Source organism: Melanerpes formicivorus, unplaced genomic scaffold, assembly GCF_026170545.1.
Source record: "Melanerpes formicivorus ecotype bairdi unplaced genomic scaffold, bMelFor1.0.p_v2 SCAF_102, whole genome shotgun sequence".
Taxonomy (NCBI): Eukaryota; Metazoa; Chordata; class Aves; order Piciformes; family Picidae; genus Melanerpes; species Melanerpes formicivorus.
In genome coordinates, this window is record NW_027142454.1 from 1,040,713 (window position 1) to 1,067,313 (window position 26,601).

The 26,601-nt window shown below is 59.5% G+C and overlaps 2 protein-coding genes across 4 annotated transcripts; both read left to right on the forward strand.

The window, feature by feature from the left end:
* The first annotated feature begins 7 nt into the window (after positions 1-7).
* Positions 8-14,428, forward strand: E2F4 (E2F transcription factor 4). The gene is made up of 10 exons (XM_068166594.1): positions 8-193; positions 1,634-1,743; positions 2,759-2,920; positions 3,324-3,367; positions 5,737-5,798; positions 6,590-6,875; positions 8,706-8,876; positions 10,292-10,339; positions 11,066-11,110; positions 12,350-14,428. Exons 1-10 carry the CDS (start codon positions 47-49, stop codon positions 12,463-12,465), a joined length of 1,191 nt encoding a protein of 396 aa, XP_068022695.1. The 5' UTR covers positions 8-46; the 3' UTR covers positions 12,466-14,428.
* A 1,110-nt stretch (positions 14,429-15,538) lies between these two features.
* ELMO3 (engulfment and cell motility 3) lies at positions 15,539-25,930 on the forward strand. 3 transcript variants are annotated; one of them, XR_010990855.1, is made up of 21 exons: positions 15,539-15,778; positions 16,217-16,257; positions 16,376-16,448; positions 16,521-16,571; positions 17,035-17,204; positions 18,026-18,125; positions 18,230-18,381; positions 19,090-19,168; positions 19,701-19,751; positions 20,035-20,157; positions 20,262-20,393; positions 20,691-20,795; positions 21,685-21,793; positions 22,355-22,491; positions 22,569-22,732; positions 23,432-23,544; positions 23,753-23,857; positions 24,158-24,240; positions 24,420-24,530; positions 24,728-25,391; positions 25,737-25,930. XR_010990855.1 is itself a non-coding variant. In XM_068166607.1 (20 exons), the coding sequence occupies exons 1-20, from the start codon at positions 15,701-15,703 to the stop codon at positions 24,938-24,940; spliced, it is 2,190 nt and encodes a 729-aa protein (XP_068022708.1). In that variant the 5' UTR covers positions 15,539-15,700; the 3' UTR covers positions 24,941-25,930. The 3 variants fall into 3 exon arrangements, 2 of the variants coding, with proteins under 2 accessions (XP_068022708.1, XP_068022709.1); XM_068166607.1 differs by having other exon boundaries at positions 24,728-25,930; XM_068166608.1 differs by having other exon boundaries at positions 15,540-15,778; positions 24,450-24,530; positions 24,728-25,930.
* Positions 25,931-26,601: the final 671 nt, after the last annotated feature.

A 26,601-nucleotide genomic window follows, 5' to 3' on the forward strand; every position in this document is an offset into this window, starting at 1 on the left:
GAAGCGGAAGCGCGGCCGGGCCGGAGCCGGTGGCGGCGGCGGGCAGATGGCGGAGTGCGGGCCGCAGCCCCCCGGGGGTGGGGGCGGGGCTGCGGGGGCGCCGAGCCGGCACGAGAAGAGCTTGGGGCTGCTGACCACCAAGTTCGTGTCGCTGCTGCAGGAGGCCAAGGACGGCGTGCTCGACCTCAAGCTGGTGCGGGGGCTGCGGCGGACGGCCCCGCCGCACCGGGACGGGGGCTGCCGCTGGCGGGGGTGGGGCGTGCGGGACGGCGACGGGGCCGCTCTCCCGGCCGGGTTTGGAGGGAGGGAGGCTGGGCGCGGCGGGTCGGGGACAAGCGGCGTCCCCGGGGAGGGCTCGGGGCTCGGGGCACGGCCGCGGGGGCTCTGCCCCGGTGCTTTCCGCTGCTTCCTGCCCCGGCCCTGCCTGCGCTCCCGGGGACAGAGGAGGGAGAGGACTCTTCCTGCTGCTGGCAGGCTTCTGGGTCCTTCAGCCTCCTCGTCTTCTACCTTCCTGCCCATGCCAAGATGCTGTTTGCTCGCTGCACCGCCGCGGTGCAGGCCTGGGCAGCCGCCGAGGTGTTACGGACACCTACAGAAGCTGTTCCTCCTCGCTGCCCTTTGCCCCGAGCCTGCAGCGCAGACGGGAGCATGGTCAGGCTCATCTCTGCCAGGGGCTGTGGGGAAGTGCCCTGGGAACGAGTCCTGCCTCTGCAGCTTGAAGATTTCTGTAGAATCACAGAATTGCTTGGAGGGGGAAAGCCTTCTGAGATCATCCAGTCCAGCCATCAGCCCAACCCCACCCAGGAGAACAGGGCTGGGGAGGAGCAGCTGAGGGAGCTGGAGGGGGGGTTAATGTGGAGAAGAGGAGGCGGAGGGGAGACCTCGCTGCCCTCTACAGCTCCCCAAGAGGAGGCTGCAGTGAGATGGGGTTGGGCTCTTCTCTAGTCTCAGGTCATAGGAGGAGAGAAATGTCCTCAAATTGTGCCAGGGGAGGCTTACATTGGAGATTAGGAACAACTTTCTTGCTGCAAGAGTCGTCAGGGACTGGAACAGGCTCCCCAGGGAGGTGGTGGAGTCCCCATCCCTGGAGGTGTTCCAGAGCCCTGTGTTCATGGCACTTGGGGAGATGGGTTAGTGGCCATGTTGGGTTTGGGTTGCTGGCTGGACTGGATGACCTGAGAGTGCTGTTCCAACCCAGACCACTCTGTGAGTTCTATGGACCTGCCTCTGAAGCAGTGCTGATTCTCCACCAAGGTTTTAGCCCTTTTGAGTGCTGGTTTGGCTGAACTGTTGTCCCTCATACAGCAAGCTCTTGGCATTCCTCTTCCCACCCTCATCTTGCCCCTGAAAGGGTTTTGAGGGTGCCTTGGAGCATGAGTCTGCTCCCAGGGAAGGTTCATTTTTGGAATGGCTGCAACTTGGTTTGTGCTTGGAGGCAGTAAGGAAAGGACCGGGGGGGGGTCACTGACTGCTTGTGGTGACAGTGACATTGAGCAGGTGGCTCTGTGACCAGGGGTGCTGGGACAGGGCAGGTGTGAGGGGGCCAGCAGAGCACTCAGCCAGGCATGGTCTGAGAGGGGAAGGAGTAAAGCAGAAGCCAGAGCCGGGGCTCAGTGTCTCCCCCCTCCCGCAGGCTGCAGACACCTTGGCCGTGCGGCAGAAGCGGCGAATCTATGACATCACCAACGTGCTGGAGGGCATCGGCCTGATTGAGAAGAAGTCCAAGAACAGCATCCAGTGGAAGTGAGTGAGGAAGGTGGCCTGGGTGCTGCACAGGTGCCCCTGGGGCCAGGGCTGGGAGACACCAGGCCCATTGGAATGGGCTGCCTGGGGAGGTGGTGGAGTCGCCGTCACTGGAGGTGTTCAGGAGGAGACTTGACGGGGTGCTTGGTGCCATGGGTTAGTTGATTGGGTGGTGTTGGGTGATAGGTTGGACACGATGATCTTGAAGGTCTCTTCCAACCTGGTCTATTCTATTCTATTCTATTCTAAACTGGAGCATGAGGGCACTTCCCCCGGCTGGGCTATGCTGTGCACAGCAATGCTGGCAGGGCTGGAAGGGCTCTGCTGTGAGGCCAGGCTGAGAGTTGGGCTTGGTGACCCTGAGAAGAGGAGGCTTCAGGGACACTTTCTGGTGGTCTTGCAGTGCTGGAAGGAGCTCTAAGAAAGCTGAGGACAGAGTTTGGAGCAGGGCCTGTTGTGCCAGGCCAAGGGGTGATGGTTTGAACTGGAAGAGGGAGATTGAGAGTGGAGAGAAGGAGAAATGGTTGAGGCTGAGTGTGGGGAGAGCCTGGCCCAGGCTGCCCAGAGAGGTGGGAGCTGCCCCATGGCTGGCACCACTGCAGGGCAGGTTGGTTGTGGCTGTGAGCAATGTGCTCTGGCTGCAGATGTCCCTGCTGGCTGCAGGTGCTGGGCTGGGTGGCCTTGCAAGGTCTCTTCCAACCCAAGGCAGTGCAGTGAGGGCAGCTGCAGGACCCCTGGTGTCTCTTGTACATGAAGTATTTTCAGTGCCCTGGACCAGGAACAGTTCCTGCCCTGGCACTGGAGATGGGGCAGAACCCTGCAAGGCTGCAGGATGTAGGAGGACAGTACCAAAGCTTGGTGTGCTGGAAGCTGGCTGCAGATGAGGCTTTCTGAGCCATCGGGCCTCGGCACGCGCCGGGAGTGGCGGCAGGGGGGGCGGCAGCTTCCCGAGGGGTCCGCGCTGGCCCGGCTGTACCAGGGACTGATGTGTGTCCCTGCTGTGCCCTCTGCCCAGAGGGGTGGGCCCTGGCTGCAACACCCGGGAGATCGCTCACAAGCTGATCGAGCTGAAGGCAGACATCGAGGACCTGGAGCAGCGTGAGCAGGAGCTGGAGCAGCAGAAGATGTGGGTGCAGCAGAGCATCCGCAACGTCACCGAGGACGTGCACAACAGCAGATATCCTTTGGGACGGCTTTGTGCCGGGGCTGCTGCCCTGCTGCTGCTGCTGCAGCCGCTCTGGGGCCTCTGCCCGGCCTGGCAGCCAGCGTCCCCTGCTCTGCCCGGCTTCCGTCTGGCTCTGTGAGGTGAAGCCCCCCAGAGTGCTGACCCTGTGAGAAAGCGCTGCTCTGGGAAACACAGAGGCTGCTCTCAGTGCAGAGCTGCTCTTGGGCCTTGCCTGGCTGAGGCTGTCCTCAGCTATGTCCTCAGCTTTGATGAGGACATAGCTGGCAAAGTCCACCTCCTCAGAGCATGGCAAGAAGCCTTCTGGGAGTGGCATGTCTTGGGGTCAGGCAGGAAACATCAAGTGGCCTTTGAGTTTGCACAGGGAGCTGCAGCTTTTCTCCTTAACCTTGGACACCTTAGCGTATGTGACACATGAGGACATCTGCAAGTGCTTCACAGGTGAGGAAATGCTGCTCCCTCCTACAGGCAGCCAGCCTGGCCCAGCTGCGCTCCTTCCCCCTGTACTGGGCACTGGTGAGGACACACCTTGAGCACTGGGTGCACTTTTGGGTCCCTCACTCCCAGAAGGACATTGAGGGACTGGAGAGGGTCCAGGGAAGGGCAGCAAAGCTGGGGAAGGGTCTGGAGAACAGGGCTGGGGAGGAGCAGCTGAGGGAGCTGGGGGTTGTTGTGGAGAAGAGGAGGCAGAGGGGAGACCTCATTGCTCTCTACAGCTCCCTGAGGGGAGGCTGCAGTCAGGTGGGGTTGGGCTCTTCCAAGGAATAAGTGACAGAATGAGAGGAAAAGGCCTCAAGTTGCATCAGGGGAGGGTTAGGTTGGCCATGAAGAACAATTTCTTCCCCCAAAGGGTTGCCAAGGCCTGGTCCAGGCTGCCCAGGGCAGTGGTGGAGTACCCATCCCTGAAGGGGTTTCAAAGCCATGGAGGTGTGGTGCTGAGGGCCATCGTTAGTGCTGGGTTAAGGATTGGACTCCATGATCTGAAAGGCCTCTTCCAGCCAGGACCATTCTCTGATGCCAGCAGAGCAGGGCAGCAGGGCAGGGGCTGCCCAGCAGCATGAAGCATGAGCTCTGATGCCATCCTGGGTCTGGGTCCCAGCGAGCTGTAGTTGTCCTGTCACCATCAGAGGGGGAGGTGTCCCCCTGCCCTGGTGTCTGCAGGAGCAGAGCTGCTGTCTGAGGTCTCCTTGCTGGGGCTTACTGCCTAGGTGGGTGTGATGTGTGGTAGAGGCCCTTGCTGTTAAGGGTTTGGGTGGATGTGTTGTAAGAGAAACTTTGATGCCTGATAGAACTCTGGGTGTGAGCAGGGAAGAGCTCTGATAAGTGGTCCCCGAGCTGCTTTGTGTCCTCCAACATGAGTGCTAGGAGGAGGTGAAGAGAGGTCAGAAGGGAAACCAGTAAGTATGAGCTCCCTGCTGAGAGCTGCCTCCCCACACAGCCATGTGTGCTGCCTCTGGGGGGGCAGAGGGAAGGAGTCCCTCAGCAGTCTGTTTCTGCTCTGTTGCAGTTTTAGTAGTAGCTGCAGGGCCCAAAGGCCCCCAGAGGGCTGGTGGGCAGTGTGTGGGGTGGCAGGCAGCAGCACAGGACCTGTCCTCAGCTGTGCTGTTGTGGGGGGCTCCTTTCTGCTTTGGTGGGCTCCCTGCCCCTCCCCACCCTGGCACCCTGCTTCTTGCTTGCAGCAGAGACTGCAGCTGCTTGTCTTGAGCTCCCTCAGACCATTGTGATCTTACCACCACTGACCCCTGCTCTCTCCCAAGCTCTCTCCCCATCTTGCTCCACCACCAGCTCTTCTGGTTTTCATAGAATCAGTCAGAAGAGAGCTTTCAGATTCAACCCTTAACCCAGCACTGCCAGGACCTCACTAACCCATAGCCCTCAGCACCACGTCTCTGTGGCTCTGAAACCCCTCCAGGGATGGAGACTCCACCCTGGGCAGCCTGGGCCAGGCCTGGACAATTCTGGGGGGAAGAAATTGTTCTTCATGTCCAATCTGAACCTCCCCTGGAGTGACAGGAGGCCTCTTTGTCTTGTTCTGTTGCTTGTTCTTTGGGAGCAGAGACCAACCCCAGCTGTCTCCAGCTTCCTCTCAGGGAGCTGCAGAGAGCAATGAGGTCTCCCCTCGGCCTCCTCTTCTCCACACTAAACACCCTCAGCTCCCTCAGCTGCTCCTCTCCAGCCCTGCTCTCTAGGCCCTTCCCTGAGCCTGATCCAGTCCTTCTTGCAGTGAGAGGCCCAAACCTGCCCCCAGTGCTCAAGATGTGGCCTCACCTCCCCACTGCCCAGCACTAGTTCAGATGGATCCTCCTGGGTTCCATTGCCCCTTGCCCTGTTTCTGGGCACCACTGACAAGTGTCTGGCCCCATCCTCTTGCCCCAGATCCTTGAAGTGTTGCTGAGCACACAGCAGCAGGCAGCTCCCTGGCCAGCAGAGACTGGGAGGTGCTGGTTTCAGGTGTGAGTACTGCAGCTGGAGGGTGCCCTGCTGTGCCTTGCCAGGGCTGTGCACTCTGCTGTTGCCACCTGAAGGCTGTGGTGGCAGGGTGCAGGACACTCCCTTTAGGATGCAGATGTTCTTGGAGGGGTTTTAAGCCTGGAGGGATGCTGATAAAAGCCTCCAGGGCTGCTCTGGGGGCAGCCTTGCAGGTTTGCTCTGCCCTGGGCAGCTGGCACACTGGGAGCTGTGCCATCTCAGGTGGGTGTCAATGGCAATCCTCCAGGAGACGGGGGGGGCCTCAGGGGTGTGTGTGGGGGCTTTGTCAGTGCTTCATTATCATCAGAGTAGTTTGTGCTGACCCCAGGCTGTGTCCACAGGAGATACCCTCCTTGCCATCCGAGCCCCCTTGGGCACACGTTTGGAAGTGCCCATCCCCGAGGTGAGTGCTGCAGGTGTGGGGGCAGCAGGAGTGGGAGTGCTGGGGAGGGTGTGCTGCTGAGGTGACCAGGCTGGGAACTGGCAGTTGGGGATCACAGAGTCCTAGAATGGGTCAGATTAGAAAGGACCTTAAAGATCATCCAGTGCCAACCCCCTGCCATGGGCAGGGACACCTTCCACCAGCCAGGCTGCTCAAGGCCTCATCCAGCCTGGCCTGGAACACCTCCAGGCAGGAGGCAGCCGCAGCCTCCCTGGGCAGCCTGTGCTCCCCAGGCAGCCTGTGCTCCCCATTCTCACTGCCAACAATTTCTTCCTCATCTTCAGTCTCAGTCCTCCCTTTCCCAGCTCAAAGCCATTGTCCCTCATCCTGGCACTCCCAGTCCTTGTCCAAAGTCCTTCCCCAGCTCTCTTGGAGCCTTTTCAGGTACTGGAAGGCTGCTCTGAGGTCTCCCTGGAGCCTTCTCTCCAGAGGGTTTCATGGAGTCAGGAACTGGTAACCCAAGGAAGGCTCCGAGTGTGAAATAAGTACCAAGAGTCCCTGCTTGGAAGGCTGTGAGCAAGGACAGGAGCTCCAGGGAAGAGGACAGGTCTGGGAGGCATGTGTGGATCCTTGCTGCCCTGCCTGGACATCCTGCCTCTGGCAATGTCCATTCTGACTGGGAGGAGCTTTCAGTGCATGGCTGTGGTTCCGTGCATGGCTTAATCCTAGAATCCCAGGGTTGTTTTGCTTGGAAAAGGCCTTTCAGATGACCAAGCCCTGAGTGTCTGTGTTGTGCTTTTTCCCTGTCTCAGGGCCTCAATGGGCAGAAGAAGTACCAGATCCACCTGAAGAGCACCAGTGGCCCCATTGATGTGCTCTTGGTCAACAAAGACGCCTGGAGCTCCCCTCCCGTGGTGCTCCCTGTTCCTCCCCCCGAGGACCTCATCCAGTGCCAAGCTGCCACACCCTCCAAGCCACAGATCCCAGCACCCACCCAGCTGCAGGAGGCTTCAGTTCCCAGCAGCACCCAGCCCTCCACACCAACCCCCACCAGCACTCAGGACCACGGCTGCCCCGAGCAGAAAACCAGCAGCACAGGTGAGGGAGGCACCAAGGGGCTGCTGGCTCGGGGGCAGAGCTGCTCCCTGGCCTGGCTGTGGCTGCAGCTGCTGGTCATGGTCAGCTGCTGGTCATGGTCAGCTGCAGGCACAGGAAGCACCTCTGCCTTTGCTGCAGTGAGCTTGGCCTCTTGTCCTGACCAGTGGCAGCTGTTCCTGCAGTGCTTCAGCATGCTGTGTTGATGCCATGGCTGGAGGGGGCAGTGCCAGCCTGTGGGAGTGGTGGCTGGGGAGGGCTGACCATGCAGACCCCTCTTTGTGCAAGGCTCTCTTCGAGTCTCAAGTTCAACCGCCAGTTTGAGCAAACTCAATGATGCCAGCCTGGGGCTGCTTGTGGCTTTATGCAGCTGCATTCTGAAGGCCTCCAGAGGGAGATTCCCAGCTTCCTGGGGGAGTCCCTCAGGGCTGCAGCACCCTCTCAGGGAAGTTCTTCTTCCTGATGTCTGGATCCCCTGAGCTGCATCTCCTGCCTGTTGTGCACATTGTATTGGTTGGCACCACCAAGGGGTTCTGAACTCCTGCATGTTCCCTGCAGGTAGCTGCAGGCTGCTGTTAGGTTGCCCTTGGACTTCTTTTTGCCTGGCTGCACAAGCCCAACTCTTTCCACCCCTCCTCACAGGCCATGTGCCCTAGAGCCCTGGCCAACATGACAGCCCTCAGCTGGGTCTTCTCCACATGTTTCTCAGACTAGAGGATGGCCCAAACTGGACACTCTCCCAAGAGCATCCTCAGCTGTGAGCAGGCAGAGAGGAGCCCCTCTGTGCTGGCCATGCTTCTCCTGGATGTGGCTAGCTGCTGGGCTTGTGCTGCCTGATCTGAGGGCAGCCTGGCACCACCAAGCAAGAAGCCCCCTTCCAGGCAGCCTGCCCTGCTTGGCCCTGCTGTTTGCTGTGGGGCTGGGAGGAGGTGGCAGGTGTCACTAGAAGGAAGCAGAGGACACTGAGCTCAGGGAGAGTGTTGACCTGCTGGAGGGTGGGGAGGCTCCATAGAAGGACCTGGCCAGGCTGTATCCATGGTTGAGGCTCAACAAGGCCAAGTGCTGTGTCCTGCCTTTGGGTCACAACAACCCCATGAAGGCTTCAGGCTGGGGACACAGTGGCTGGAAACTGCCCAGTGGAAAAGAAACTGGGGGTTAAGTCCTTACCTTCAGCAGCTGAAGATGATCCAGGTTATGCCCAGGTGGGCAAGAAGGCCACCAGCAGCCTGGCCTGGAGCAGCAATGGTGTGGGCAGCAGGAGAAGGGCAGGGATCATGCCCCTGGACTGGGCACTGGTGGGCCTACACCTTGAATCCTGGGTTAAATTCTGGGCCTGTCACTCCAAGAAGGACATTGAGAGGCTGGAGAGGATCCAGAGAAGGGCAACAAAGCTGGGGAAGGGTCTGGAGAACAGGGCTGGGGAGGAGCAGCTGAAGGAGCTGGGGGTGTTTGGTGTGGAGAAGAGGAGGCAGAGGGGAGACCTCGTTGCTTGCTACAGCTCCCTGTGAGGAGGCCAGAGCCAAGGTGGGGTTGGGCTCTTCTCCTGAGGAACAGGTGATAAGAAGAGAGGAAATGGCCTCAGGTTGCCCCAGGGTAGCTATAGGTTGGATATCAGAAGAAAATTCTTCACTGGAAGGATTCTCAAGACTGGCCCAGGCTGCCCAGGGAGGTGGCTGAATGCCCAGCCCTGGAGGTGTTTCCAAGAGGCAGGGCTGTGGTGCTGAGGACCTTGGGCTAGCCCTAGCCTCAGCAGAGCAGTTGGGGTGGGTGGTATGGGTGCCCTTCTCCAGCCTGCCTGGCTGTGTGACGTGGCTGTGCCCCTGGCCCTTGCAGGAGGCAGTGTGCCAGCAGCAGAGCCCAGGAGCAGTGAGCTGGAGCCCCTGGGCAGCGCGGCAGCCAGCTTGGACTCTCAGGCACTGCAGTCCTCTGCCTCCCTGGACAGCAGCTCCATCCTGCCCAGCCCCTCCACCTCCTTCGAGCCCATCAAGCCTGACCACGCTGGTGGTGAGTATCCCACCTCCACCCCAGTCCTGCTGCAGGGCCTGGGGGAAGCTGAGCCCTGCGCTGCCTGTCCTGCCAGCACGAGCAGCCACGGCACTGTGGGGCTGCTGGGCAGCCTGGCCAGAGGTGACTGTGGCAAGTCTGGAGTCCTGCCACTTGCTGTGACATCAGAGAAGCTGCCAGGGAGGACCACCTGGCACATCTCTGCTGTTAGGTGGAGGATTAGTCCCTTTCAGTCCCCAGTGCAGGCTCCCATTCTGGGATTGTGTGAAGCTGCAGAATTTTCATCCATCTGTGAGAGCACCTTGGGGACTCCTGGGGACTCCTTCTGTAGAAGAGTTCTTGGCTCCCTGCTCCTCCCTTACTCAGCAGCACTTCATCTGTCTAGGGGATCTTAACACTCCCAGTGCACACTTGGGGAGTTCATCCATGTGCCTACTGAGCTGAAAGAGGCTTTAAAAAAGCAGCACTGGAGCTTTCTGCCAGGCAGTGACAAGGTGGCCCAAGGACAGAAGCATCCTCCAGCAGCCACCCTGCTGGTTTGCAGCGTCCCTGCACTGCAGGGCTGCAGGGTTGTGGTTGGGAGAGGAAACCTCATTGCAGTGTGTGCTTGAGAGAAGTGGGAACTGGTCACATCTTGGACTGGCTGTGGCCCAGTGGAGCCATGAGGACACTCTAAAAACATGTCCTCACTCTAGAGCTCCAGGGACCTGTTGGAGGAGGGCCAGAGGAGGCCACAGCAATGCTGGCAGGGCTGGAAGCCCTCTGCCCTAAGGCCAGGCTGAGAGAGTTGGGCTTGGTCAGCCTGGAGACCTTCTGGTAGCCTTGCAGTGCTGGAAGGAGCTCTAAGAAAGCTGGGGACAGAGTTTGGAGCAGGGCCTGTTGTGCCAGGCCAAGGGGTGGTGGTTTGAACTGGAAGAGGGAGATTGAGAGTGGAGAGGAGGAGAAATGTTTGACACTGAGAGTGGAGAGAACCTGGCTCAAGCTGCCCAGAGAGGTGGGAGCTGCCCCATGGCTGGCACCACTGCAGGGCAGGTTGGCTGTGGCTGTGAGCAATGTGCTCTGGCTGCAGATGTCCCTGCTGGCTGCAGGGGGTGGGCTGGGTGGCCTTGCAAGGTCTCTTCCCACCCAAACCATTGTACAGAGGTAAGTGGAAGTGGTGGATGGAAGCTAGCACCAGGTGGGGCCTGCACACAGCTGCTGGCTCTGCTCCCTTTCCTGGCCCACAGCTCCAACAGGCTGATTTTAAAGCAGTTGGGCTGAAATGTTCTGTCAGTTCAGCAGAGCCCTGGGCTGTGAGAACAGTGTCTGGGTGGCACTGGGTGATTTGGGTGCCTAGGACTATGGGTGATGAGGCTGTGGAGCACTTCAGACTCTTCATGTGACAATGTCAACCATCTACTTTGTTGTGTTTGCAGTACTGGAGCTTCCCAAAGAGCTGTCAGAGATGTTTGATCCAACCAGAGGTAGGTTAGCTCCCTCACCACAGCCTGGCCCTGTGCCCAGCTAGCCACAGATGTGGGACACTTTGCTTTAGTCACTCCCCATGGGGTTCTGGTGGGGATGGAAGGTGCTGTGGTCACTGGTGGCTGCGGGCTCCACCTGGAGCTAGGCCCTCCTGCAGTTCTTGGTTTCTCTGTGGTTTTGTGTCTCTGGTAGAGTTTGCCAGTGTGCAGATCATGCAATCACAGAGCCACAGGATGGGAGGGAGGGGTTGGAAGGGACCTGTGGAGATCATCCAGTCCAAACCCCTGCCAGAACAGGTCACACAGGAACACATCTAGGTGCGTTTGGAAGCTCTGCAGAGAGGGAGACTCCACAACCTCTCTGGGCAGCCTGCTCCAGGCCTCCAGCAGCCTCACACCAAACAAGTTTCTCGTCTTGTTAGGTCCTGAGGCACTGCCTGAGGGCTGTGAACAGGTCAGGCTTTGCTAGCTGAGTTGCAGGAGCTTGTTGGGTTTCCTGTGGAGTGGTGTGGGGCTTCAGCTAGTGCAGAGGTAGCGCACAGCCCCTCCAGTTCTGACATCAATTTCCCTTTCCATGAGCCTCTTTTTGCCACTGCCTGCTGCCCATGCTGGAGCTTGGTCAGGGAGGGGTTAACAAGGGTAAGGAGCACCCTGGGCAGGGTGGGGAACTTCAAGTGAACAGGGCAGGAAATCAATGTTGCTTAACCCTACTTGTCTCTTCCCCAGAATGTATGAACTCTGAGCTGCTGGAGGAGCTGATGTCCTCTGAAGGTGAGTTTTGAGTCTCCCCTCATGGTGTGGCCTTTCCAGGGAAGCACAACCACACTGTGTGACTTAGAACCATAGAACTGGTTAGGTTGGAAGAGACCTGTCACAGAATGGGAGGGGCTGGAAGGGGCCTCTGGACTTCATCCAATCCAACCCCTGTGCCAGAGCAGGGTCACTCAGGGCAGGTCACACAGGAACACATCCAGTGGGGTTTGGAATTTCTCCAGAGGAGACTCCACAACCTCTCTGGGCAGCCTGCTCCAGGCCTCCAGCACCCTCACACCAAACGAGTTTCTCCTCCTGCTCAGGTGGAACCTTCTGGGTTCCAGTTTGTGTCCTCTGCCCCTTGGCCTGTCCCTGGGTACTACTGACAAGCATCTGGCCTCAGCGTCTTGACCCCCACCCCTCAGATTGATCAGACATTGATCAGGTCCCCTTTCATCCTTCTCTCCACACTAAACACCCCCAGGGCTATCAGCCTTTCTCCATAGCAGAGATGTTCCAGGCCCTTCATCATCCTCATAGCCTCTGCCAGTCTCCCTCTATGGAGCTGGGAAGTGACCCTGGCTTTCCTTCACTCCTCAGGCACCTCCTGTGCTATCCATGACCTTTCAGAAATGATGGAGAGATCACTGAGTGCAGCTGTTAACCCAGCATCCCTCCAGGGGATGTTTTACCACTGCCCTGGGCAGCCTATTCCAGGCCTTGACAACCTGTATAAGGGGAAGAAGTTGTTCTTCATGTCCAACCTGAACCTCCCCTGGGGCCACTTGAAACCATCCTATTGCTTGCTCCTTGGGACAAGAGACCAACCCACACCTGGTTCCAGCTTCCCCTCAGGGAGTTAAGAGAGCCAGAAAGCCTCCCCTGAGCCTCCCCTTCTCCAGGCTGAAGAACCCTGGTTGAACTGAGCTGCTCCTCACCAGGCTTGTGCTCTGGAACCTTTGCCAGTTTCATTCTTGTTCTTTGGACCCTCTCCAGCAAGGCCCTTCTTGCAGTGAGGGCCCCAAAGCTGAACCCATACCCAGCTCACCAGCTTCCCTGGCTCTGGGCACAGGCTGTTCCCCTGTGCTGGCTGTGAGAGCCAGCAGAACCTGTCCCTTCCATCCTGTAGAGCTGACCTGAAGCGCCTCAAAGGCTGCTGCTGTCAGGTGTCCTCCCCAGGCTGCGGTGCCTGCCGCTGGCTGACAGCTCCCCATTCACCCCTGCCTTCTGTCCCACCCCTGCCTTCTGTCCCCACAGTGTTTGCTCCCTTGCTGCGCTTGTCCCCTCCGCCCGGAGACCACGACTACATCTACAACCTGGACGAGAGTGAGGGTGTCTGTGACCTCTTCGATGTGCCTGTCCTCAACCTCTGAGCCGCCCCTGTGGGCACAGCCGCTGCTGGGACTCTTTGCCAAGGGTCTGGATTCCTTCTGTGCTGGAGCTTGGCGGGGGAGCCGCTCAGAGATGCTCTCCTGTGGACTCAGAACCAAGAGCTGTGGACTTGCAGGTTGGGAGCCTCCCTGTAGCTTCTTCCTCTTCCTCTGCTGCCCGTGCAGGGTGCATGTGCCCCCTGGCCCGCATCTTCCTCTCTGTTGCACCCTGGGCCTCGCTCCACAGGCGCTGTGTTTGAGTCTTCCCAGTTCACCCACAGAGTTTGCCCACCTGCTTCTGAGCTTCCTCATTGCTGCCTGCCTTGGTTTTGTCCTGCACTGCCAGAGGCACTTTGCACCTCCTTGGTGCCATCTGCTGCCAGGAGCCCTGCAGCTGTGGTCAGTCCCACACCCGGAGGTAGTTCACTGGATTGCTGAGCAGGTCCGGCTGGGGTGGTTGTGCTGCTGAGTGACAGCCAGGGGGCAACACACTGGCACCCAGTGGCCGTTTCTTCAGTGGCTGCAGGCCAAGCTGGGATGTTTGCCAAGGAAAAGCACTTTTTTTTTAGCCAGTTGTGGCTCCTGGTGGGATTCAGGAGCTGTGTTGCTATCAGGACCCAGGTGTGCTGGTTCTGCCAAGCCAGGAGCCCGGGAGCTCTGGCTCCATGGGCAGCAGCTGTGCTGGGTCTCACATGGCTAAAGAAGAGGTGCCAGTGCGGGGTTTGAGCTGTGACTTGCTCTAACCTGAGTGATGTATGAAAGGGTGAGACTGCTCCAGCCAGTGCCTCCAAGGTACTCCACCAGAGCCTGCTCATATCTGCAGTCTCCAACCACTGCAGCTGAGCCTTCAGCAGTCTGGAGGCAACCCAGCAGTAACCATCTGGCAATGCTCTGTGTCTGGGTGTTGCCAGAAGAGTGCTTTGTACCCTCCCCTGTTTGTCTCTGGGCATCTGCTCAGGATCAGGCTTTCTGTATATTTGAACTGCTCCTCCAGTGCCCATCCCCATGCTCCTAATTCCTGATCCTGCAGCAGGTCACTTCCTACTGTGGAGCTTCCTCTGTGTCATTTTCCTGCCAGATGCTCTCCATCACTTTCTTCTTGCCCTCTGTGGTGGATGCTCTGCTCTTGGCTTCCCTGGAGTGATGAGATGGCAGCAGCCTTGGACCCTGGAGTGCAACACCACCATGTAGTGGTGTGCTTCCTGCTCAGATGCTGTGTTTGGCTGTCTCCATCTGCTGGTGCTAGCAGCTGTCCTGCCTTTCCTGCTCCACCAGCTGCCAAGGAGACAGCTGGGCCAGGAGCATGCCCAGCACTGAAAGCAGGTGGTTTTCAGCCATCCTTGTGGTTTGCTGATGCTTCACCTCTCCTTAGCTCACTGCCTGTGCACCACAGGAGCAGCTGGAGCACCAGCAACCAGGGATGTGAAGCCACAGAGGTGAGCAGAGTTCTGTACTGGGGACCTGCATCCCCAAGGTGGCTCCTTGGGCCATCTGGTCAGCGTGGGACTCCTCCAGAAGAGCTGCTCCTCCCTGCAGCTCCAAGCACAGGCATCTTCTTAGGAGAAGTGTGAAGAATTTCAGAGGAACGTTGGGATACTCTCTAGTGCCAGCTGCTGCCCATGGAGTGGTGCACGTCTAGCCTGCATGCAGCCTGACCCCAAACTGTCCTCCCCTGGCACGGGAGCTGGCCAGAACCCCTTCATCCCCTGCCTGTTAGCTGCCTCCATGACTTTGGTGTAGCCTGAGCTCTCCATGCCCTGCCTGGCCCTTGCCCTCCTCCCACCTGCCACCAGTTAGACCGCCTGCAGAAAAGGGTTAGAGAAGAACTTCTGTCGCAGATGGACTTTGGGTTCCTACAGAAAGATTATTTTTATACTTGGTTTGTTGTTTTTTCTCAAGGAAAGAAAATTTGCCTGTAAAATTTGTACAGTTCTCTGATGTGAATAAACAGCAAAACCTTTCCAGAGCTTCCCCTCATGGAGCTGGTGGCTGGCTGTGCACTGGAGAAGGAACTGGGTGGATGATTGCATCCAAAGGGTAGCAGTCAGCAGCTCGAGGGCCAGCTGGAGGTGGGTGACAAGCGGTGCCACTCAGGGGTCTGTACTGGGTCTGTGCTATTCAATGTCTTCATCAGTGTCACAGGCAGTGAGACTGAGGCACCCTCAGCAGGGCTGCTGCTGATACCAAGCTGAGCAGTGAGGTTGGTAAGGCTGAGGAATGGGATCCATCCAGAGGGACCTGGCTAGGCTGCAGAGGTGGCCGAGGGGAACCTCATGAGGTTCAATAAGGCCAAGTGCAAGGTCCTGCACCTGGGTCAAGGTAACTCTTGATACCAATCCAGGCTGGGGGTGATGAGACTGAGAGCAGCCCTGCAGAGAAGGACTTGGGGGTGCCGGGGGGTCAGAAGCTGGACAGGGGCCAGCAATGGGCACTGGTAGCACAGAAGGCCAAGGGCAGCCTGGGCTGCATCCAAAGCAGCATGGCCAGAGCTGGAGAGCCCCTCTGCTCTGGGGAGGCCTCACCTGCAGCGCTGTGTCCAGCTGTTGGGGACACCAACACAGGAGGGACATAGACCTGCTTGGGAGAATCCAGGGGAGGCCACCAGGATGATCAGAATGCTACAGAACTTCTGCTGTGGGGCCAGGCTGGGAGAGTTGGGGCTGTTCAGCCTGGAGAAGGCTCCAGGGAGACCTTACAGCAGTCTTCCAGTACCTGAAGGGGCTCCAGGAGAGCTGGGGAAGGATTTTGGACAAGGGCTGGGAGTGCCAGGATGAGGCACGATGGCTTTGAGCTGGGAGGGGAGATTGAGACTGGAGATGAGGAAGAAATTGTTGGCAATGAGGGTGGGGAAACACTGGCACAGGCTGCCCAGACTCGATGTGACCCTGTGCAGCCTGCTCTAGCTGGAGGTGCCCCTGCTGACTGCAGAGGGTTCCTGGGAAGGTCCCCTCCAGCCAGATACCTTCTGAGGCTCCTGTGCTGCCGCAGCGCGGGATGCCAGTCGTGCCCTCGGGGCTGGGCCGGTTTCCCTGGCGGGGGGTGGGTCCTGCCAAACCAGCGTCAGCTCAGGTGAGGGGGCCGGGCCTGCTCGGGGCTGTGGCCTCTGGAGACACCGGTGCTGGTAGTGGCCGCGAGGCCCCGGGACCGGCAGCGGAGCTTCCCGGGAGGCGGCGGCAGGCAGCCGGAACTGCGGGCGGGGAGCGGCGGCCGGCGGCGGCGGGGCTGAGGCACGGGAGCCATGCCGCCGCCCAAGGACGTGGTGAAGATCGCGATCCAGATGGTGGGAGCCATCCCGCAGCTCATCGAGCTGCAGCAGGTACCGCCTGAGGCACCCGGGGCCCTCCCGGTTGAGGGGAGAAGGCTGAGAGGGCATGGCTGTGAACGTCTGAGCGGCGGTGGGCAGGAAGAGGCCAGGCTCTGCTCAGGGGTGCCCAGCGACAGGACAAGGGCCAGAGGGCACAAACTGGAACCCAGGAGGTTCCACCTGAACGGGAGGAGAAAGTTGTTTGGTGTGAGGCTACTGGAGGCCTGGAGCAGGCTGCCCAGGGAGGTTGTGGAGTCTCCTTCTCCAGAGGCTTTCAAACCCCCCCGGGTGTGCTCTTGTGCAGCCTGCCCCGGGCTGTCCCCGGCAGGGGGTTGGACTGGGTGACTTCCAGAGGTCCCTTCCATCCCCTGCCGTTCTTTGTCGTTCTGCGATATGAATTCCGCACCACCCCCGCGGACCCCTTGCTCATGGCCACCCTCTCGCTTGCAGACCAAGCCCCTGGCCTCGGTGCTCAAGGACGTCTGCGATGCGTGAGTACCGCGCCCGGCTCCGCGCCGCTGCTGCCCCGCAGCCCACGGCGGCTGCCGCTGCCCCGCCGGCGGCCGGTACCGGCCCTGCGAGCCTGTGACCGGCCGCCCGTCGCCGCAGGTGGAGCCTGCCCCACGCCGAGCGCTACGCCCTGCAGTACGCCGACGGGCGGCAGACCTACATCACCGAGTCGGTGAGGCAGCCCCTGCCCCCGCCCGGCCCCGCCGGCCTGGCGCTCGGCTCACCGATGCCTTTCCTCTTGCAGAACCGCAGGGACATTAAGAACGGGAGCATCCTGCGGCTGACCGCCTCCCCGGTACATCCCGCTGTCCCCCCGGCTCCTCCGCGCCGCGGGCTCTGCCGGGCAGTGCACCGGCACTGGGTGGTGCTGTGCCTCTCCAGGCCCTCTGCGGCTGCCTCGCTTGGGGACCCTTGGCTGGCCATGGCTCCTCTCAGTGCCTCAGCCCCGCAGGAGCAGTGCAGGGAGACCTGTCTCAGCCTCCATCCTCCCTCGGCAGCGCTTGGGGGAGTTTGAGAAGAAGCTAAAGCATCTGGCAGTGCGCCGGAGAGCTCTGCAAGACTCGTGCCAGCTTCATCTCTTTTCTCAGCTCTTCCTGCTCCCTGCTCTGCTGTCTCTGTCTCATGGTCCAGCTCCCTGCCAGGGCTTTTCTAGCCTGAAGCCTCCTTCCAAAACTTGTGCTTAAGCTCTTCCAGCCTTCTCCAAGCTTCTCACTGTCCTTTGGTGAGCCCCTTTGGCTTGATTCTTTCCTCCCTGGTAGGACCAAGAAGCAGAGCAGCTGTACAGTGGGATCCAGAGCAACAACTTGGACGTGAAGGCAGAGTCGCTGAAGAAGCTTGCAAGCCTCTCCCAGGACATTACCTTTGCTCAGGAGTTCATCAACAGGAATGGCTTGAAACAAATCTTCTCTATTGTGGAAGAAGGGAAGGAGTGAGTGTCAGCAGAGGACTTCCTGTGTAGCTCTTGATTTTCATTCTCCTTTGCTAATGCTGTGTGAGCTCTGAGCTGGATGCTGGAGTGGCTCCTGTGGTCCTGTCTTGCTCCTGTGTGTGGCATGAAGGGAAGTGGTGGTGGCAGGGCACTTGGCTCTGCAGGCTCCTTACCTGCAGGTATGTGACTGTTGTGTCCCCACACACTGGCAGATGGGGAAGGTGCCCACACTGTTATGGTCCTGACTCCTCATGAATGTGCCCAGACTTGAACCTCCTATCCCTTCGCTCTCTGGGTCATCTGCAGCCCCATGGGTTTTGTTGCTGGGATGTGTGATGCCACACTGCTCAGTCCTGCCACCCTAAACAGCGCCTCAGCCCTGAGGGCTGAGCTGCCAGAGACCTGTGGGCAGCTCAAGAAAACTCTGGCTGCCCACCTCAGGCCTGTCTGACTCTTCCAGGATGTGCTGGTGCCACTCCTTGGAGCCTCACAGAGGATGTGAAGCCCAAAGCCTGGCAGCACAGGATGTGTTTCTTGGCAGGTGGGGGAGGGAGCTGGGGTGGTTTGGCTTTCCCAAGGGCTGGTCTGCAGTGATCTTTGTACCGTGACAAAGGAGCTTTCCAGAAGCCACTGAACTTCCTCTGCCTAGACTTCCTGCCTAAGCCAGCCTGATCTCTGACCCAAGGAGCTCTCTCCTTTCTCCTGCTCGGTGCTCTCTGCTTCTATCCCTACCATAACCACCCACATGCACCCTGTCCCGTGGTGGTGTCTGTGAAGTGTCTGGAGCCATCCTCACTGGGTTTGCACCTCTGCTCCTCCAGTACAGGGGAGATTCTAGCTCACACCCTTAAAGCCTTCATGGAGCTGATGGAGCATGACTTTCTTTCCTGGGAGACTCTTAGTTCAGCCTTCATCAAGAAGGTGAGCACCTTCTGCAGGCTCTACAGCTTCTGCCCTTGAAACTCCTTCTTGCTGCCAGCAGGCAGGCTCAGCCAGCTGCCAACAGCTGGGGCTGTGTTCTGCAGGTGGTGAGTTATGTCAACACCAGTGCAGTGGATCCATCCATCCAGCAGCTCTCCTTGTCCATCCTGGAGAATATGGTGCCCACCAGTCGCCACCTCTTTGAGCTGGTCAAAGCAGAAGTGACTCTGGATTGTCTGCTCACCCACCTGCAGGCGTGAGTGCTGGGGGGTCACAGCACCCTTCACCCTGACGCAGAGCTGCTGGGGAGAGAGGGGCTTTCTCCAGCTCTTCCTGGTTATCCTTGGCATGACCTTGTGTTGTCCCTTCCTGAACACCCTGTGGGTGTCCCTGCTGCTGGGGGAGGGATGGTCTGTCCTGGAAACCATCCCCTTTCCAGGCCAGGGTCTTTCATCCATGGCCTGTGAAGGTTATCTTGGTTCTTTAGGTGAGGCATCTTCCTGGCTTTGGCTCTCACTTCTCTCACACAGCTGTGCTTAGGAGCAGCTGTTTGTTCCCTGCAGCTTGGGGTGCTGGCGCTGTGCTCAACCCCTCAGCAGGTTCTTAATTTCCTCATATTCCTCCCACCTCAGCATCTTCTCAGTTTGGAGGGCTTGCTTTCTTAGAACACAGAGAGGTTCATTCCCAGGGCTCCTGGAGCTCACCGTGGGCTTTCCTGCAGCCGCAAATGCTGCATCCATGGGTGCAGAGCAGAATTTGATCCACCCTTAGGTGTTCTGCAGTCACAGTCACAGGGTCCATCTGCCTCCTGACCCTGCTGTCAGCAGCTGCTCACTCAGGGCTCTGACCACTCTGGGTCCCCCAGCTCCATGCAGTAAAGTGGGGAGGGGTCTCTGCTTTGAAGAGGGCAAGACCGTCCTCAAAGCTGATGGCTTTCCCCATCCTTCTCATCCTCCTCCTGCAGGACAGACACCCAGCTGCAGCTGAAGGCCATGGCCCTGCTCACTGCGCTGCTGCTGGCTGCCACCGATGCTGAGCGGCAGGTAAGGGGCTGCTGTCTGGGCAGGGCGGTGGCAGCAGTGCCCCTGTCACAGGGTGCTCTGCCGGAAGATCTCCGCTACCTTACACCCCAGGAGTAGTTTTGAGGGGATACAAGGTCTCAAATGACAAGTATCACAGCCAGTGGTGACACAATGTGATGGCCCAGACTCAGTGCCTGGCACATCTGGGAGGGGGTCTTGGGAAACTGAGTCCTGCCCTGTGGTGTTTGAATCTTTGGGCATGGTGGAGCTGTGGGATGTGCTCTGAGATGTTTAAGGTCAGTGTCCTTGCTCTCCCTCTTCTTGCCTGATACTGGCAGCCTAATGGGGCAGGGTCTGAGCCCCTGGGCTGGGCTAGGGCAGTGAAAGCTGGGGGCAGATCTTCTCACTAGTGTCAACCCTGAGGCTGCTGGTTCTTTCTGTCTCCACCCTACCCAGCTTAGCAGGGGTGGGGGGACTGCAAAGGCAACATGGAGTTTTGGGACAGAGTGGTGTGTGGGGCTGGAGAACCTCTCACAGTCTCTTTGCTTTCCAGGACATGATGGAATACCTGAGGGAGAAGAACATCAGGCAGTTTATCCACAAGGTGAGGAGCTGCTGTGTGCTTCATCCTCTCCTTCCTCACCAGCCCTGTCCCCTCAGTCCCAGCTAATGAGAACCATGGCTGGCTGTGTGGCTTGTGTGCCCTACACAGCCTCCTCCATGCCTCCCGTGGGTGCTGCCACGTTGGCACCCACATGTCCAGGGTTGCATGCCCAGCTGCTTGCAGTTCAGGCCGTGCAGCTCTCTCCCTGTCCACCTCTGACCGCACTGGGAGCGGCCGGATCCGCTGGGCAGGAAGGAAGCTTCTCGCCCGTGGTGTCGTGCAGAGCATCATCCACGGCTCGGCGGCGCCGGGGGCCGAGATGTCTCACCACCTGTACGTGCTGCAGGCCGCCGGGCTCGGCCTGTGCGAGCACCGCATGCGGACAGCCATGGATCCCTACTCTCAGGTCAGCCGCAGCCTGCCCCCGGCCGCCGCCCACGGGTGGACGCGGCCCACCCGGCGGCGCTGTCGCTGCTCGGCAGCGGGCACTGCCCTGTCCTGTCCCTGCAGGAGCAGAGGGAGCTGCTGCAGGCGCTGCGCCTGGCGGCCTTCGAGGCAGACGGCGAGGTCCTGGCCGGCGGCCCCAGCCCCGCGCGGCGCCGCTCACTCTGCGCGCAGCAGTTCCGCAAGTTGGGCTTCACGGTGCGTGCGCACCGCTCCCGAGTCTGCCCGCAGCCTCCTGGCCCTGCCCTGCTGCTGCCGCCCTGCCTCCCTGCTGCCGCCCTGCCTCCCTGCCTCCCTGCTGCCTCCCTGCCTCCCTGCTGCTGCCCTGCCTCCCTGCCTCCCTGCCTCCCTGTCTCCCTGCCTCCCTGCCTCCCTGCTGCTGCCCTGTCTCCTTGCCTCCCTGTCTCCCTGCCTCCCTGCTGCTGCTGCCCTGCCTCCCTGCTGCTGCCTCGGCACCGGGCTGCTGCTGAGCTGCAGCTCTCTGTGTGCTCCTAGAACAACAGCAACCCGGCAGAGGACTTGCGCCGGGTGCCTCCCGGGCTTCTGGCCCTGGACACCATGGTGTACTTCTGCAGGCACACCCCCGATGCCTACCGCAGGGTGAGTGCTCCCTGCGGGGAACCCCCGGCACAGAGCTGCTGGGGGATTGCCACCTCCTGCTGTGCCTCTGACCTACCCTTGCATTTGACTTTGGAGCCTTCACTCCACTTGAGCACACTCAAGACACTGAGGTGCTAAAGCACATCCAGAGAAGGGCAACCAAACTGGGGCAGGGTCTGGAGAACAGGGCTGGTGAGGAGCAGCTGAGGGACCTGGGGGTGTTCAGCCAGAAGATAAGGAGGCTGAGGGGAGACCTCAGTGCTCTCTATAGCTCCCCAAAAGGAGGCTGCAGTGAGGTAGGATTGGGTTCTTCTCCCAAGGGACAAGTGGTAGAATAATAGGAGATGGCCAGAAGCTGCATCATGGGAGGTTTAGTTTGGGCATGAAGAGCAATTTATTTCCCAAAAGGGTAGTCAAGACCTGGGGCAGTGGTGGAGTTCCCATGCCTGGAGGGACTGAAAAGTAGATGTGGTGCTGAGGGATGTGGCTTAGCACCAGCCTTGGCAGTTAGGTAGTGGCTGGACTGGATGATGATCAAGGGCTCTTCCAACCAAAACAATTCTGTGATTCTGTGAAACCCAGGTGAGGATGTCCCTTTTGGGCAGATGCTGCCCTATTTAGATGGAGCCAGGCCCTCTTAGTCCCCAGAGCAGGGCACCAGCAGAGGGTGCTGGCTGCACTCTGACCTGCACCTGTGATCAGCTCCTGCATGGCAAGGAGGCAGCTGGGGCTGGGCCTGGGGAGAGAGAACTTCTGTTAGGGATGGTTTCTCGTGGGAGCAGCTCAGCTAGGATGTTCAGGAAGAGGGCAGGGTGTCAGAGGCCCACTGCTGGGGCAGCCCTCCATGTCTGTGGCCCAGGTGAGGTGAGGCAATGTCCTTCTCGTGCAGTTTGTCCTGGAGAACAGCAGCCGGGAAGACAAACATGAGTGTCCCTTTGCCCGGAGCAGCATCCAGCTCACCCTGATCCTCTGCGAGCTCCTGCACGTGGGAGAGCCCTGTATGTGTCTGCTCCAGTCCCTGCTGGCAGGGGAGGGGACAAGCTGCTGGGGCAGGGGCTCTGTACATGGGGTAACAAAGCTGGGGAAGGGTCTGGAGAACAGGGCTGGAGTAGCTGAGGGAGCTGGGGGTGTTTGGTGTGGAGAAGAGGAGGCTGAGGGAGACCTCCTTGCTCTCTACAGCTCCCTGAGAAGAGGCTGCAGCCAGGTGGGGGTTGGGCTCTGCTCCCTAGTCTCAGGTGATAGAAGGAGAGGAAATAGCCTGAAATTGTGCCAGGGCAGCCTTAGGTTGGAGATGAGGAAAAATTTCTTTGCTGTAGGAGTGGTCAGGGCCTGGCAGAGGCTGCCCAGGGAGGTGGTGGAGTCCCCATGCCTGGAGGTGTTCCAGAACCCTGTGGCCATGGCACTTGGGGCCATGGTTTGGTGGCCATGGTGGTGTTGGGTTGTTGGTTGGGCTAGATGACCTCAGAGGGCTTCTCCAACCCAAACCGCTCTGTGATTCTATGTTCTGGTTCTCCTGGACACTGTGGGCAGTCTGGCATCACCTGTCCCTCTCACTGCAGGCTCGGAGACAGCTCAGGACTTCTACCCTATGTTCTTCGGGCAGGATCATTTCTTTGAAGAGCTCTTCTGCATCTGCATCCAGCTGGTGAATAAGACTTGGAAGGAGATGAGGGCCACCCAAGAGGACTTTGACAAGGTGTGAGGGAATGCTGGAGCCCCAGACAGGAGCTGGGCAGTGTCACCAGGCTGGGGGTGACACCCTGGGCCCTGCAGGTTCTGCAGGTGGTGCGGGAGCAGATCAGCAGGACCCTGTCCCTCAAGCCCACCTCGCTGGAGCTGTTCAAGAGCAGAGTGAATGCCCTGAACTACAGCGAGATCTTGCGGCTGCGGCAGACGGAGCGGCTGCACCAGGAGGAGACGCTGGCGCTGCCTGTGCTGTCAGTGGGCTGGGGGCAGGCACTGCAGCTGCCCTGGGCAGCACTGGGGGGGGACACCCTGGGGCTGAGGAGGGCAGCAGGCACCTGCTGGGCAAGTTCCTCTTCTGCTGGTTTTCACCAGTGACAAGTGGCATCCCTCAGGGGTCTGTACTGGGACCGGTGCTGTTTAAGATCTTTGTCAGTGACATGGACAGTAGGACACCTGCAGCAAGGATGCAGGTGACACCAAGCTGTACGGTGTTGTGGACACGCTGGAGGGAAGGGATCCATTCAGAGGGGCCTGGACAGGCTGCAGAGTTGGGGCCAAGCCAACCTCATTAAGTTCAACAAGGCCAAGTGCAGGAGAAGGGAAGGCTTCAGGGAGACCTCAGAGCAGCCTTCTGGGACCTGAAGGGGCTCCAGGAGAGCTGGGGGGGACCTTGGACAAGGGCTGGAAGTGACAGAATGCGGGACAATGGCTTTGAGCTGGGAGAGGAGAGTTTGAGGCTGGAGAAGAAATTGTTGGCAGTGAGTGTGGGGAAATACTGAAACAAGTTGCCCAGGGAGGCTGTGGCTGCCCCCTCCCTAGAGGTATTCATGGCCAGGCTGGATGAGGCCTTGAGCAACCTGGGGTGGTGGAAGGTGTCCCTGCCCATGGCAGGGGCTTGGCACTGGATGACCTTTGAGGTCCCTTCTGACGCATTCTGTGGTTCTCCCCAGGGAGCTGCGTGAGAGGCTGAAACCACAGCTCCTGGAGCTGGTCCGCCAGCAGCGCCTCCTGCACCTGTGCCGGGGCAGCCTATTCAGGAAGATCAGCACCCGCCGCAGGCAGGGTCAGTGCCAGCCTGGGAGGGCCCAGGAGGGGGAGCAGAACCTTGTCCCCGTGTCCTTTGCCACCGGGGAAGTCACGCTCCTTGGCTGGCTGGTGGGGTCTACCTAGGGGGTGGCCCCGGCAGGGGGTGCCGCGTGGGGGAAGCTTGGTGTGGAGGGGAAGGGGCCTCGGGGTGTGCTGAGCACCTTCCCCTGGCCCTTCTGCTGCAGACAAGCTCTGGTACTGCCGCCTGTCCCCCAACCACAAGGTGCTGCACTACGGGGATGTGGAGGAGGGGGTGTCTGCCCCCCCCATCGAGAGCCTGCCTGAGAAAAGTGAGTGGTGGAGAGGAGGAGGAGGGAGGGAGGGAGGGAGAGAGAGCCCTCTGCCCACTCTCCCTGTGCTAGGAGTGGCTCAAGCTGGAATTGCAGCTCTGCCTAGCGTGCTGCTTGCTGGTGCTGTGAGTCTGGGAGCTGTGGGAGTTCAAGCTGGGGAAGGCTGGTTCTGTAAACCCCCACTCTGAGCCGTGGATGGCTGAGAGCCCCCCCCCCCCCATGCTTGGGCTTTGGTGGGCTCCACATGCTGGGGGTCTGGGGGAGAGGGACAGGCAGTGGCAGCATCTCCTCTTGCCCCAGTTCCTGTGGCAGACATGAAGATGCTGCTGGTGGGGAAGGAGTGTCTGCACACCAGGGAGAAGAGCTCCGGGAAGCAGAACAAGGTCAGCACCTCCTGCCCTGCTGTGTTCAGGGGGCCCAGCACGTGGCCCTCCCCAGGTGCTGGGGTTTGGTGGCAGGTTGGGTGGTTTCATGGACGATGGCTTGAGACTGGAGACCTCTTGGGTGTTCTGGGGTGCAGAGGAGGAGGCTGTGAGGCAGCTCCTGCTCTGAACCCCACCAGGGCTGGAAAGCAGCTGCATTGTCCCCACAGGATGTCCTGGAACTGGCATTCTCCATCGTGTATGATGTGGAGGAATACTGCCTCCACTTCATAGCCCCCACCCGCTATGAGGTGAGCTCCAGGGGCCTGCTGGGCAGCCCTGCTGCGCCCAGGTGTCCTTGCCAGGGGACAGCAGGCAGGGGAGGGTGTTGTGTGTGCCTCCCTGCCTACCCTCCTGGGCTTCCCTGAGTGGGAGCCACAGGGAGGGAGGGGTGGGCTGTGCAGCTGCCCAGAGCTGGTGCTGCAGGTGCTGTGCTCTGCTCCCCCAGTTCTGCCTGTGGACGGATGGCCTGAACGTGCTGCTGGGCAGGGAGATGAGTAGCGAGCGGGCACAGACCGACCTCGAGGTCCTGCTGTCCATGGAGCTCAAGCTGCGGCTCCTGGACCTGGAGAACATCAGCATCCCTGACGCTCCCCCTCCTGTCCCAAAGCCCCCCAGCAACTTAAACTTTTGCTACAATTTCAGCCAGGCAGAGGAGTGAGGTCCTCCTGTCCCCTGCCCCTGCCGACACTCCCCAAAATGAACCCTCTTCCTCCAGACTCTGTCCCCCAACTCCTGCCTGAAGGGATGAGCCCAGACATTGCCTGCACCTTGCCCATCCCTGGGCAGGGGGGGCACTGCCCACACTGCCTTGCCCACATCCTGCCCTCCTGCCAGGCCGTGGGGCCTGAGCCACTGAGTGTCAAGGCAAAATACTTTCCAGACCGCTGAACCCTGCTGTGGTGGCACTGACCGCTGTCCGTGGTTGGAAACTGGAGCAGGGCAGTGTTAAGTTGGACACCAGGAGGCAGTTCTGCACAGTGAGGGTGGGGAGGCACTGGAACAGGTTGCCCAGGGAGGTGGTTGAGGCCCCATCCCTGCAAACATTCAAGATCAGCCTTGCTGTGTCCCCAGCTGGAGGTGTCCCTCCTGCCTGCAGCGGGTTGGACAAGGTAACTATGGAGGGTCCCTTCCAGCCCAGTGCATTCTGTGATCCCTGCAGCCAAGTTTTGGGCAGAGAGGGCAAGAGTGGGGGCAGGAATGAAGGCAGAGGCAGGGATGAAGGTACAGGTGGGAACTATGGTATAGGCAGGGATGAAGGTATGGACAGCCCTGGAGCAGCTGGGGGCAGCACTGCCAAGGTGCTGTCTGGCTCTCCCTTCCAGCACAGGGGATCCTCTCTGGTTAAGAAAGAGTTAAAAAGGGATAAAAACCTCCTTTCTGCTGGGTTTGGCAAGGGTGCTCTGGAGCTGCTGTGCCAGCCTGGCCACACCCCTGTCCCTCTGCTGTGCTTCCAGGTTGTGGTCCCCTCTCGGTGGCTTCCCTGGCTCGGCTCAGCCGTGCTGCTGCACTGCTGCACCTCTACCAGCTACCTCCCTGTGTCCCACACCTCTCATGCTTCCAGCTTCTCCCAGGGGTGCTGTGGGTCACAGGAGCTCCAGCTGTGCTTCTGTCTCCCACAGTGGGGCAATAAACACTGGTGGAGAACTGAGGATTGTGTCCTTGTAAAGGAAGGGGTCAGGGTGACCACATGGCAAAAAGGGGCCAAAGTGGACGAGGCTGGGGTGGTGCTGCAGAATCATGGAGTTGTTTTGGTTGCAAGAGGCCTTTAAGATGGTATCTTGTGAATCAGCATAGAGTCATCATCATTGCAGTTGGAAAAGACAGACTTTAAGATCTTCAGGATTGGTGGTGTTTAACATCTTTGCCAGAGACATCGGCAGTGGGATTGAGGCACTCTCAGCGCCGTTGTGAGTGATACTGAGCTGTGTGGACAGTCTGGAGGGAAGGGATTCATCCAGAGGGACTTGCACGGGCTGCAGAGGTGGGGCCAAGCCAAACTCATGAGGTTCCTACCTAAACCCCACATTGTTTGGTGCTCGGGCTTCCCACTAAAAAAAGGTTGGCTAGAGGGTCATGGCAGTGTTGTGACCCTGGGGACATTTCCTTCTGGTTGCCAGGGTCACCAAATGGGCTCTTCATGGTTGCTTGACTTTGGAATTCTGCTCTTGCTTGGTATTTGTAACTTTTCCTTCATCTCAAGCAGAGTTACTGAGAGATGCCCAAGGAGGCTGTAGAGTCTCCTGTGAACTTTCCAAACCCACCTGGAGAGATTCCAGAGCAGCCTGCTCTAAGGGAACCTGATGATCTCCAGAGGCCCCT